The sequence below is a fragment of the Toxotes jaculatrix genome, chromosome 12 (assembly GCF_017976425.1).
Source record: "Toxotes jaculatrix isolate fToxJac2 chromosome 12, fToxJac2.pri, whole genome shotgun sequence".
Lineage (NCBI taxonomy): Eukaryota > Metazoa > Chordata > Actinopteri > Toxotidae > Toxotes > Toxotes jaculatrix.
The window spans coordinates 10764302-10776643 of NC_054405.1; the positions used below are offsets into that span (position 1 = coordinate 10764302).

Genomic DNA, 12342 nt, shown 5'->3' on the forward strand with positions numbered 1-12342 from the left:
CAGATAGCAGCATATGTAAAACATTTGAATCGTGACTAGTGTTTAAACAGAGCTTCTTAAAGCCCACTACAGGAGCACTGAGAAAAAGACATTTTAATTTGTTTATTACCCACAAGTCTCCCATCTTGTTTCATCAGCGCATGTCATTGAAATTCACAGTAATCATGAAAGAGCACTGAGATCCAGAGTCTTCAGTGGAGCCTATCTAATCAAATGTAGCCTGTAGAGGACGTCCTTATGTCAACAAGAGCAGTACAGATAGTCGCAGGATCGCATTAACAGAGCGGAGAGGAAGATTCTGGCTCTCCTTGGCTTGCTGGAGGAGATCCTTTACTATGCAAGACTACCCATTTAATCCAATCTGTGTCATTCTGTATCATCTGTTTGGCAAATTTTCATCAGTGCTTTGGAGGATGAGTGTGTAGAGAAAAGCTTCCTCCTTAGAGATCAACAAAATCATCCATTTACCTCTAGTGGCCATGCTAGGTGAATTACTGTTTCAAAGCAATGAGAGAAATAGTTCTTTAGTGGGTTGTTATGGGTAAAAAAATACAGCAAGCTGTCAGTCAAATATACTTTATTTAGGTTTAAAACTCTTAACATGTAACATGTCTATACACAGAATTACTGGCTGAAATAATATAAATAATGCAGTACGATGCAGATAAAATGACCCATCTTGAAACCAACCCATTCTTATGCTGTTTGTTTTATCAACTATATAAAAGATGAATAAGGCAGCACAGTACATATGAACTTATGGAAAAAATACATTTCACACACACGGTATTGAAGAATGTGTTCAGTTAACATATAAACATTATTGCACAAAAGTTGTACAGGTAGAACTTATTTGTTTAAATTAAATTTTGACTGGTTAGTAAATACAGATCTTAGGGTATTTGGATACTTTTATTCCATTTTTGGTCACAATCAAACCTCGACATGCTCTTTTATTAATAACCTAACTTTTATTTTAATAAATATAACTAATTTACCAAACAACGCTCCAGCCAAGTGGATCTTATTCTAAATGTTTAAAACAACAACAACAACAACAAAAATGTAAAAGAAAACACCTCTTCAAAAAAGATTTTAGCTCATCTGTGAAATGTATTTTTTCTTAACGGGTGTGTTGAGACTCCAGTAGCAGAATAAAATACTCAATCAGTGTTTATTTGTCTGTCACTTCCAACTATGAGGGAAATAGATCGACTTGTGCTCTCCTATCAGCTGCCCAAATGTTAGCATTTCCTGTTCCTCTAACAAATGGATATATGTTAGCTGCATGCCAGCTTTTTTATTTTCTTTTTCTTTCGGCTAACACTGACAATATTTAAAAAAAAAAAATCTTTATTGTCGCTGAAAGGCAAACTGAAATTCTTTAAATTATTCTTAGATTTTCTCTATTCTTGAAACATCCTTTTTAAAATACAACCCTACATTTTCTAACACTTCTTATTTTATCCAATGAAAATGGACAGTTTCACAGTTGGTTATTATTCAGTTTTACAGGCCGTCATTTGAAATTAGCATCTGTACTGTCTGTTCACTGAATATGAGGCAGAAGTTTGTTGCTGGGTCAGTGTCTCTGAGTAAGTTTTACAAAATGTCCTTCTTGTATAAATATAAATGTATCAGGCTTTCTTAGATCTATTTTTGCATTGTATTTGTTCTGACAAGATGCTACTTGTTAGCATGATGTAAACAAACACCCTTTTGTTCAGCATCTTCCCTTTTTGTCAAATTGCACACATGAAGAAATTTTTTTAATTTAACAATTTTAATATCGACATTAATTACAGTCCCCTCCATGGATCCTCTGAGACAAAATCCAGTAGGGTTTCTCAGGAGCCTCCCAGGCCCTGGGCAAGCAGGTAATGTAGGAAATAATGGTGAATTTACATAGTTTGAACATTTACAAAGAATATGTAACCTGTAATGATTAGAAATGGACAGATGTATAGTTCATACTCACATTTGGTACTGTGGGCTTGTGTGTCTCTCTTTGTTGATAGTAGGCAGAAATAATGCAGTTCCTTCTGTAACACACAGAAGCAACATGGTGTAATTTCCTAATACAGTGTACAGATGCACACACTCACAGACACGAACACACTGTGTGGCTCTTACTTGCTCTGTATGCCTCCACCTGGTGGTAAACCAGGGATGACAGTGGATGCGAGGACTGTGAGGACAGACAACAGGTCCGGTTCCTCCCCTCTGGCACACAGCTCATCGTAAATTTCTGAAAGACATCAAAACAAAGAAACATGGGAACAAAACGAAAAAAAGAGGGTTTCTGGGGGACTTCAGCTACAAGGGGGCTTTTTTTTTTTTTTTTTTAAACAAGATTTACATACAGATTATAAAAGGTAAGGTTGACATTATCAACAAACTGTCAGCAATGAAAAGACCAAAACAAACAATGTGTTAGTTAGTCTTTCAGTAACTTCAGACTTCCCTACCTTCTCTTTGGCACTCACCTGAACAGTTGGGCACTGTAGATTTTAGCAGACGTTACTCACATGGGAGTAAATTGTACTGTTTTTGCTGTGGATGAATACAGATCTGGTGCAATAGAACAGTATTTACCACATCAGGATGGATTAGGTTGGAATGATTGAAAATAAACCTTGATGTGTGTGTGCATGGTAATGAAGGAACACCCAGAGCACCTGCGTAACTCTCTGAAGAGAGTTTTAATTTTTTTCTTTGTACAACAATAGATCTCCATGTCACAGAGGAATAACCTAAATCAGGTTTCAACTCCACAGACAATACTTGTTATTCTCAATAGGATCAATTCATTTTTGATTTTGGTCTTTTTGTGGGATTTATTGACAGCAAGAAAAATGGTAAAGGAGAGGTGTTGATGTGTTTCAAGTGCAAACCTTGAGATAACTGAAAAAAATCTGAATTTAAACACTGAACAAAAACAAGGTCTAATATGCAAAATACCAATAATATTTATGCCCACGCACCTGCCACTTTGGACTCCAGCAGGTCCTCCAGCTCGGCCTCCTGGTGTAATGCCTCTGCTGACAGTTGGGGGGCTCCAGGGAAGCACAGTAGGATGATACTGATGTTGTCCAAGCTTCCCTGTGGAGCAAAGCGGCGTCAGCAGAGATGAGTGATGATCGCTGACCTGACAAATGTCAACGTGTGAAACATTATTTCATCCTGGGTGAACTGTTTTAGAGAATAGATCATTTTCACCTCAAGGTTTGCAGACCAGCGTCACACACATGCAGTGGAGCAGGAAAATGGAAATGGAGTGTGGAAGAAACTGCGACATTTTGAGGTCAATGTGCAAATTCAAGCTGAAGCCCTGTTATGTAACAGAGTGACACGATGGCCAAACAGAGTGCACATGTGGCCCATTTTTATCCTGATATGATTCAAAAGATGATACAACATTGCCAATAAGCCCAATTTCTTGTATCAATTGCCTTGGGGTTCTGTGGACACTGGTTTTAAATAGGGGTGAGTTTATTGAAGGAATCTGTATTTTTTTTATTTACCAAGGTAGGGGATATGCACCAATTAAATTATGGAACATAACATAATAAAGCTTTTCTGCAGAAAAACTTAAGCTTTCTGTACAAGCTTCTTCCTTTGCAGATTAGTCACTCTACAGTGAAACATATCCTTATGAGTGAAGCTGGCTGTAGTGGAATAATTTTTCTCCCTCACTGGTATGAAATGATTCTTTGTGTGTGCAATTCTGTGTTCGTGAACATCAATCCGTCTGACACTCTCAGAGAGTGGCTGAAAAGTCCTCATAGAAACCTAGAATAATCCCGTGTGACCTGTTCTGACACCTCTGCAGTTTATTTTAAGGTGGTCTGTCAGACTATTGTACCAACAGCAGCCACGGTGTAAATGGGACTGAACCAAAGCTTTAGCTCTGCTTTTTCAGTCTAAATGTATGTTATTACAGCCAAAGACCCTTTCCTCTGTTTGCCTCTACATGCTCGTAGTGATGAACCCACAGAGAATTATCACCAGACTCTGTAGTTCCTCTCAGCTCTGTGGAGCTCAAAACTTCATTCGTGGTCCACAACTTTAATAATAATAATAAATAATAATAATACATCAAATTTATATAGCGCTTTTCTGGGTGCTCAAAGACGCTGGACAATGGAAGCGACAAAACAACTTTACCAACTTGGTTCATTCTCACCACTCACATAATGCTGTTTTCATCCACAGCAGGCAGCTGTTCTTAGTGAAATAGCACTAAAACCCAAAGCACCCTACCTGGAAAGTGAAAGTGAATCTAGCGGAGCACCAGATAATATTTTACAGGCAGAGAGCAAAACTGAGCTGAGTTGCTCTGTATCTGATGGATGAGTAAATAAACAACAGTTTTCTAAGGCGTTCCACATTGACTGTAAGGTGATAAAAGTTTTAGTGTCATATTCACAACATGTTTCTTCTCCCCCCAAGTAGCCAAAAAGAAAAAAATAATTTCAGTATTTAGGGGTGACCAGGCCTGACAAGTGTCACCATGAAATACCATGGTCGCTGCCAGTGTTGATGAAACCTGTAGCTCATCTTGGCTACTCAGTTCTTAATAGTCTCAATATACCACTGCTCATAGCTGTCTAACACACGTCCAAAGGCAACTGAGACTTTGCTTTGTGCAGATTTCTCTAACTTGAGAGTTAAAAATGATGGATTTCCTCTGTTTCATCCCAGTGCCAGCAACCACCAGCCATCCATTTGTTCATTTAATAAATCTCTTCACCAAATTCAGCTTTAAACCTTTTCTCTTTAAGTACAAGTCATTTGAATGTGCAAATAAATCATCAGACCAACAAGTCTCCAGATTTAAATGTATATACCAACAAAATAATGAGAGGATCCAGCACATTTACCTGTAACACTCCACAGTCTGTTCAACCACATCCAAAATGTGTTTTATCCTTTAAAGAGGTAGCCCAGTCATTAAGTACAGGTTTGAACAGAAAGATACTATGATACTATGCTCATCACAATCTCTAATCAAAGCTGTTGGATAGAAGTAGGTGAGGCTGCGGTGAGTTTTTTTTTGAAAGCCTACGTATAAGTCACATATAAGATTGACTGTAACTGATTAGGTGTGTGTGGTATGAATCAAATACAAAATGTTCCCAAATTACTTTTCAAAAGCTGAGCTCTTTCCTCAAAAACTGGGATGACCTCGGCAGCGTTCAACCACCTCAACACAGTCACGGTTTAAGGGATTATGTTATTATATAAAATCCACAGCCCATTAAAAATTATGTAACTCAGTTTTAAACTGAAATTATGTTTTGTGTTTGTAATCAGTTAAAAGGATTTGCCATTTGAACCAGTGAACATGTAGAAATGCACAAGGAGAAGAAGATAATATGATCACTGGTTTGAAGAGGCAGGGTCTGACCTTATAGAGACAGAGGTCAATGACTTGAGTGCAGACGTCCCTCAGGTCAGTGCACACACGCAGCCGGTTGTGGATGAAGGCGCACAGCTCCTCGTTGCTGATGATGTCCCACACCCCGTCGCAGGCGAGCACCAGGAACTCATCTGCCGGTGAGCGCTCCACCACACACACCTCTGGCTCTGGTGACACCATCTGCTGGCTGGGCGTCCGGTTCTCTGCCCCCTTGTAGCTGAAGTCCCCCAGAGCACGGGAGACTGCCAGGGAACCGTTGATCCGCTGGAGGGACACGGAGCCGCCTGCGCTCTCAATGCGCTCTTTCTCCAGAGGGCTGTAAGGTTTGTGGTCCTCAGTGGAGAAGCAAACCTGGCCAGACCGGCACAGCATGGCCCTTGAATCACCACAGTTGGCGAAGTAGATGTAATACGGTGAGATGAGAGTGGCCACCACAGTGGTGCCACCTCTCTCCCAGCCTTCTCGGCGTGCCACGGAGTGCAAGTGCTTGTCTGTTTGCAGGAAGCCCTCAATGATGGCACCTTTCACCTTTTCGGGATCGTCCTCTGGTCCTATTCCACCTGTGTGCACAGAGAGGTGTGATGTTGGTATATTTAGTGTTTTCTGACACAAGCATCCCATAAAACACATAACTTTGTGGAATGTAACAGATATTTGCAGAATACAATGAAGGTGAAAAAGCTTTTTCACTGAAAAAGAAACTTTTCTCATCAGAATATCTTAAACAGCCGAGCATCATTGCATTAAATCAGTAATTTGTACTCCATCACATCTAATTGAATCTTTTATATTCATATCATTCATGCATTTTTAAGTACACATCTTTCACCTGTGGCTAGGATTTGACCCAGAAGGTGCTGGGAGCAGTGCTGAGCCACCGTGCTGCCTGCATGACCGTCGAACACAGAATAGAAGCTCCAGTCAGCCAGCTCTCCACCCAGCTGTGGCACACAGTTGTGGAAGTCCTCCATGTTGGCCCTCCAGCCCTGCATGCTTCCCAGGGCGTATGTGAGGCCCCAGCGAGCGCAGCCCTCCTCTGTCAACTTGTCCAGAACTGGCCGGTCCAGATAGGGGCTGGGGATGACCTCCTCCTTCTCCCCCTCCCCTGGCTGCTCTCCCTCTGCTGCTCCCCCACGGCTCCCCTTGAAGAAATAGCTGACCCTCTTCTCCGTTTCTTTCACCAGCTGCCGCACGAACGCAGGCATCTCCACGCTGCCCTTCCTGGCCGTCCTCATGGCTCTCATGCACAGCTGATGTGTGGGGTATCTTCTTTTGTCCCTGCCTCTGTGTTTGTGGCTGGGACGGAGGGCTGAGCTAGGCCTGATGCTGGACTTGTGCAATGTCTGCGTAGCCCTGCTGCTCCAGGGCTCAGAGCATGGCTGCCTGAGCTGATGGATATTCTCTGTGCTGGTTGCTCACCCCCCTCTCCCTGTTCATCTCCTTCCTCTCCTCTCTCCTTTCCCTCTCTGGAGACCTCACTGATCAGCACGCTCTCCTCCAGTCATCCTTCCTCTCCTTCTTGTTTGGTCTCTCCTCTGTGCTGCTGTGATTTCACCTTCTCCCTCGCTTTTTCATAGCTCTTCCCTCTTTCACCAGCTCTCTCCTTGTCTTGTTATTTTCCCTGCCTCAGCTGTGATTGGCTGGCTATTTGTGTGCACCAATCGCTGCCTGGCTTGCATCCCCACTGTCATGTTTGAGCTCACCCTCTCTCACCGTCCTCCTATCTGCAGCTCTGCCCCTCCCACATCTTTGGTAATCTCAACCTTTGATCGGCTGGGATTATGAGCTCCCACTACTGTGGATTACAGGACTGTCGGCCATTTAGCACAAAGTGTGTGACTGACGGTGGGAGAAAGACACACAGGGGAAAGAAGGCTTATTTTGATGATGCACACAGAACTGATATTTCACTTTGATGATGACTGATCATCCAACAACACACAGAGACATTTAAACCTGAAATCAGAGCTGTATTTTACTCTAGTATTGAATGAAATTGGTGGAAACACGAAGGCTGAACAGGTGGATACGTTTTTAATAATTTTTTACTGGTTCTTAGTGTAGAAGTAAAGCAAAATTTGTCATAGGCTATTAGTGTAAAATGGTCAGCATTCTGCTTAGCAGTTTAAAATAGAATGGCAAAGAAAACCATATTGTTCTTCACAAATTTACATTTTTTCTGTTATTATAGAGACAAGAAATTTGGAAAACTGCAACAATTTCAGTAGCACTAAAGGGGCAAAGATTGCTGCATGTTTCAACTGAACAACCAGAAACAATTTTTTATTTTGCGTAGTTATGCATGTCAGCACAGCGTGAGTTACAGCGGTTCTGTTTGGCAATGTTCCCTGAACAACCGCTTAAATCTGTGGGATCAGCCAGGATGACTTCACTGCTGTCAGTCTGTCAAGTACTCAACATACTTTGATTGCAGGGGCCAGTCACGCTACAGTGACCAGGCAGAAATGAATGGATCAACTATTTGTACCAGTTTCATCATTCAAACTCAACATGTCATGATGGTGTAAAAACAGCTCGTCTGAGGCTGTGTGAGCTCTGAGGCTGTGCAGTGAGGCAGCTGTACATCAGTCTCAGCAGCAGCGTCATCCTGAAACTACATGGATGATCTGGAGGAATTTCAGTGGATGTGAAGGACTTGTTGTGGTTCGATTGACTCTAGAACCAAGTGTCAACAGAGACACACTGAATGAAAAGCTACTTGATTCTCAGACAATGAACCCTGCATAGAGAAATGTCTGCCTGTCTGTGTTGCATGAAATTAAAATGAGACAAGCGAAGCACCTAAATCATTCCCGTATTAGAGCACGCCGAGTTTGTGGTTATGATTTGAGCTTCATTATAAATTCATTAGTTTGTGATGAATACTGCAGCATACAGCTGGTGGAGACAGTGGCCTACTAACATCGATTGTGTTCTTATTAATCCTGATTGTTGATGAATTTTACATTAAAAGCTTATTCCTCGCTAACGTGGCCGCATGTGAAGGCCTCTGGGTGCAGGTCGGCCTCCAACTGGCTGAGGACCCAGGGGTGTCTCTGAAAGCTGAGGGACATGTACATGCTGATGTCTCAGGTTCCCAATTTGAGTGTGTGGGTGTGTATGTGTGCATGTGTGTATGTGGGGGTATCCAATACAGGATAAAATTAGGCCAGCCAGGCCTTATATTGCTGACGGAGCTCGGGTGGCCAAAAAAAGCCTGGAGTGCAAACCAACAGTGGAAGCACAAGGAAGAGAGGACAGCAGGAAAGCAGGACTGCCTCTGAAATGGCCACCAAACGTAAGGAAGCAAACTGTGACAGTTTTGAGTGAAGCGAATCAGAGCAGACAGGGAACTGGTCAGAGTCCAGCTGTCAGACGGAAGAGAAAGAGACAATTTATTTTTTCCCCTCGGCTGTGCAGGTGTCCATACAGACAGGAGTCCAGCACGACTTTCATTTGGTGGACAGATGGACAGAGTGGGACTCAGCTAAATGGGAGCCTAGTGCTGATCGAATGTTGTTGTTTGTTTAATTCTTTAAGGTCTAAATTGTCCCCATTAAAAAAGAAGATTGATAAGTGTTTTCTCGTCAGGGTTATGTTTCATACTTTATTTTACTTTTGTTATTAAAGTTAGAATTAGACTCAGGTTATGGTCGTGCCGAGCTTGGAACATGACTTCATGGGTGTAACAGCAGAAGAATGAGTGTCTCTGTTTGTGACTCAGCTTTCTCTCCAAATTCACCTTTAAACAAGAAAACTAGAGAAGTGTTCACTTATATATTTCTCTGGAAGCCTGATTATGAAAATGAGGCTGCTGGTTTAATTGTGTGTGTGTGTGTGTGTGTGTGTACATGTTTATGTGTAGGATTCGTTTTAATGACTTAATTATCCTGACATTAGCGCTGGAGTTAGGAGTTTGATGTTTTGTTTTGTGTTTGAACATCTAATATCATCCTGTGACTCATGGCATAATTATTCAGTTATTTATGATTCATTCAGAAATTTGCAAAGTTGTTATTATTAAAAGCAGTGAATTCATTCTGACATATGTTTTTTTTCCTCTAAAACTTCTCCTTTTTTTGGCAACAAGAAATTATTAAAATGATTAAGTGTTGTTAATTGTTTGGATGTTTTCTCTTCATAATGTACTGAGCTTCATTCTAGCCTTGTTTTTCTTTGCCATCCATTCTCCACCCTCTTACTTACTCAGCATCAGTTGGATAATCTATGAAAAATAAAATACCTTATCTAACTGATCAAGGCCTTACTGAGTGTGGAGTAGATGAAGTTAACCTTTCTTTCACAGACTCCCTCAGACATACCACTTCCCTCTGTCCATCACTCGTGTAGTGTAGACTCATCTCACTTTCTGTTTCTAGCAAGTGTTCGCCTTGTTTTGCAGTTGTGGATCTGGTGTACTGGCGGAACATGAGGAAGACCGGTGTGGTGTTCACGGGGCTGGTGATCGGTCTGGCCAGCCTGTTCCAGCTCAGTGCCATCACCGTGCTCTCCCACATCTGTCTGGGTGTCATGTGCATCACCTTCCCCCTTTGTCTCTATTATAAGCTGCTGGAGCTGCTGCGCTGGAACCCCGGGGTGCACCCTTTCCAGTGAGTCTGCTGAAAAGCTGTTGCACTGCTCTCTGTGGGTTAAAACTTTCTGACATGTTGAACTTTTGGCCTAATATAGAACTGTTGACTGTGTTAAATGTACATAGCTTGTAGTTTTTCTAATTGTGTCTTTATGTGCCCGTTCCCAGGTCATATCTGGATTATGATAACTCTCTGACAGATAAGGACACGGTGGTGCTGGTGGAGGAGGTGGTGCTGCTGATTGCATTTGCCGTTACAGAGATCAAACGCCTTCTTTTCATCGAAAGCATGATCGACTCTATTAAGGTCTGACTGTGATGATAAATTGACTGAAATTGCCATGTGAGCCAAGTTAACGCTGGAACAGCAACTGATTCTGAAAACCTCAAAGCTGAAACCTGAAAGCTGAGTCTATAAAATAACTGTATGGTTAAAAAAAAAAAAACAAGACAGTGCTGATGGTTTCATTGTACAAGCCTCTTTGACTTTTCTTTTAGTAACACCGTGGCAGACAGGAGTGCATGCTGTCATAATACTATCAGCCCTTTCACAACACAGGCAACAACCATCGAATATCATCAAACCACATTCTTTCTCTGCTCTTTCTCTCAGTTTGTTGTGCTCCTGTATCTGCTGTCCTATGTTGGGGTCCTAACCAACGGACTGACTCTGGTCATAACTGGTGAGTTGAAAGTATTTCATCCTCACTTCTCACATTTACTCAGTTCCTAACAGATCACCATCCTGGCGTCCCTGTGTGGCCAAAGTCAAATGTTTTGTGCTCCGATCCACTTCTAGTTCTGTAACAGTGTCCTATGAGTTATAATATGTCTTAGTCATTTCATGTACTTCCCATTTAAATTATACTTTTAAACTTTAGGTAAACCTTGGGTAAACCAATCTTTTCTCCTATGTCCTTGCTTTACAGCTGTGATTGCTGTTTTCTCCCTTCCTCTGTTGTACAAAAAGCAGCAGGTGAGATTGTATCCTAAAAAAACTGATGAGATTATGACACAGAATTTATTTTCTCGGAGAGAATAAACAAAAGTGTCTTTTAGTAAATCCACCTACGAGAGATGCTTTGAATTCACTGATCCATCTGTTGTTTTGGTGACAGGTGCGGATAAGGAGGATGGTCAGAGTGGTCAGAGCTTTTGTAAAGAAAATCAAAAACCTGTAAGTCACTTTCGCTTTATACAATGTGTACTTAATATATAGTTTTGTTCTTTTTTTCTTTTACATCGTGTCGTGTAATGGGATGCCCCTGTTTTGTTGCAGGTGCCTCAGTCTGTATAGTTCAGCGAGACCCTCTCCTGCCCCTGCACCTGCCCCAAAACCAGCAGCTGCAGGTGTACCTGCTGTCAAACAGAAAGCCAAGTCAAAGTAACTTGTTTTGTCACACGTTGAAAGCACCCAGGATTTGGGATTTGGAAAATGTTGGAATGGTACATCCTCTGTGGGGCCGCTGGAGGGGCAGCTCATTTCCATTTCTGCATCGCAATGTTTGTTTATGGGAGCAAGATTTAATCGATCCTGACAGCTGAAACAAAGCTGCCATTCACTCAAGGACAGGAAGGGGAAGTGTGTGAGGAGAGGAATTCTTATTTACAGAGATGCTTTGCCGGCAGTGTTTAGTATAACCAGTTCACGCAGTCATCTACTCTAAGCGGGGACAGCACAATATATCACTGTGTTTTCCTTTGATATCAGGTCTTTTTTTATATAACCAGTAAGCGCTGTGTTCCTGCTGCTGAGCTGCACAATTATTCATAACAAAGCAATGAAGCATTATTGCTCCTTTCATTATTTAGCATTTATTTTTACTGACATTAATATCACCTGCCATTAATTAACATTAATAGTTTTGTGCTTGCGTTGTAGAAATATTAGCAAAAGCTTTCTAAGCAGCAATTGCTTACGACGTTAGTGAGACTCGCTGTCCTCTGCTCTTCATGCAAATTGCATTTAATCAGGTGCAAACAGTGATTATGGATGAGTTTAGTGATTAAAGATACAGCTGAGGAACCTCAGCTGTCTTTGAATTCATTAATGATGCTTTCTGGCACAAAACAGCACTAAACTTTTTACTTTGCAGGTAAAAGTGGGTTACCTGCAAAACTCCCTGCTGTGGATGAAAACAAAGCTTTGAGAGCAGTGAGAGTGAACCAAAACAATGAGCTGAAAGATGCTAAAATGCTCCTTGGAGCTGAGAGAAACAACAGAGTCAGGTGATAGCTCTCTATGAATATACTGATTATACATTAACTGCTTTAAGCCTGCCAGAGTTTATTTCTCTGCTAAATGCTGCTGTGCTTGCTATGCTTGCAT

At 41.6% G+C, this 12342-nt stretch overlaps 2 protein-coding genes across 2 annotated transcripts; one reads left to right on the plus strand and one right to left on the minus strand.

Moving 5' to 3' along the window:
* Positions 1–635: 635 nt before the first annotated feature.
* ppm1nb (protein phosphatase, Mg2+/Mn2+ dependent, 1Nb (putative)) lies at positions 636–6996 on the minus strand. Its single transcript, XM_041052072.1, has 6 exons — positions 6252–6996; positions 5411–5982; positions 2985–3102; positions 2134–2248; positions 1979–2042; positions 636–1865 (listed from the first exon to the last, which is right to left on the minus strand). The coding sequence occupies exons 1-6, from the start codon at positions 6664–6666 to the stop codon at positions 1848–1850; spliced, it is 1302 nt and encodes a 433-aa protein (XP_040908006.1). The 5' UTR covers positions 6667–6996; the 3' UTR covers positions 636–1847.
* Positions 6997–8636: 1640 nt separating this feature from the next.
* Positions 8637–12324, plus strand: rtn2b (reticulon 2b). Its single transcript, XM_041050744.1, has 7 exons — positions 8637–8720; positions 9825–10032; positions 10182–10320; positions 10627–10696; positions 10943–10989; positions 11132–11190; positions 11293–12324. Exons 1-7 carry the CDS (start codon positions 8708–8710, stop codon positions 11399–11401), a joined length of 645 nt encoding a protein of 214 aa, XP_040906678.1. The 5' UTR covers positions 8637–8707; the 3' UTR covers positions 11402–12324.
* The last annotated feature ends 18 nt before the right edge of the window (positions 12325–12342 follow it).

Coding starts and splice junctions, on each gene's coding strand:
- rtn2b (XM_041050744.1), top strand. Junction 10,321..10,626: donor GCATGATCGACTCTATTAAG/GTCTGACTGTGA, acceptor TCTTTCTCTCAG/TTTGTTGTGCTCCTGTATCT. Junction 10,697..10,942: donor ACTGACTCTGGTCATAACTG/GTGAGTTGAAAG, acceptor CTTGCTTTACAG/CTGTGATTGCTGTTTTCTCC.
- ppm1nb (XM_041052072.1), bottom strand. CDS start 6,666: ATGAGAGCCATGAGGACGGCCAGGAAGGGCAGCGTGGAGATGCCTGCG. Junction 2,249..2,984: donor GCTGGAGTCCAAAGTGGCAG/GTGCGTGGGCAT, acceptor GATGTCTTTCAG/AAATTTACGATGAGCTGTGT. Junction 2,043..2,133: donor GGTGGAGGCATACAGAGCAA/GTAAGAGCCACA, acceptor TGTGTGTTACAG/AAGGAACTGCATTATTTCTG.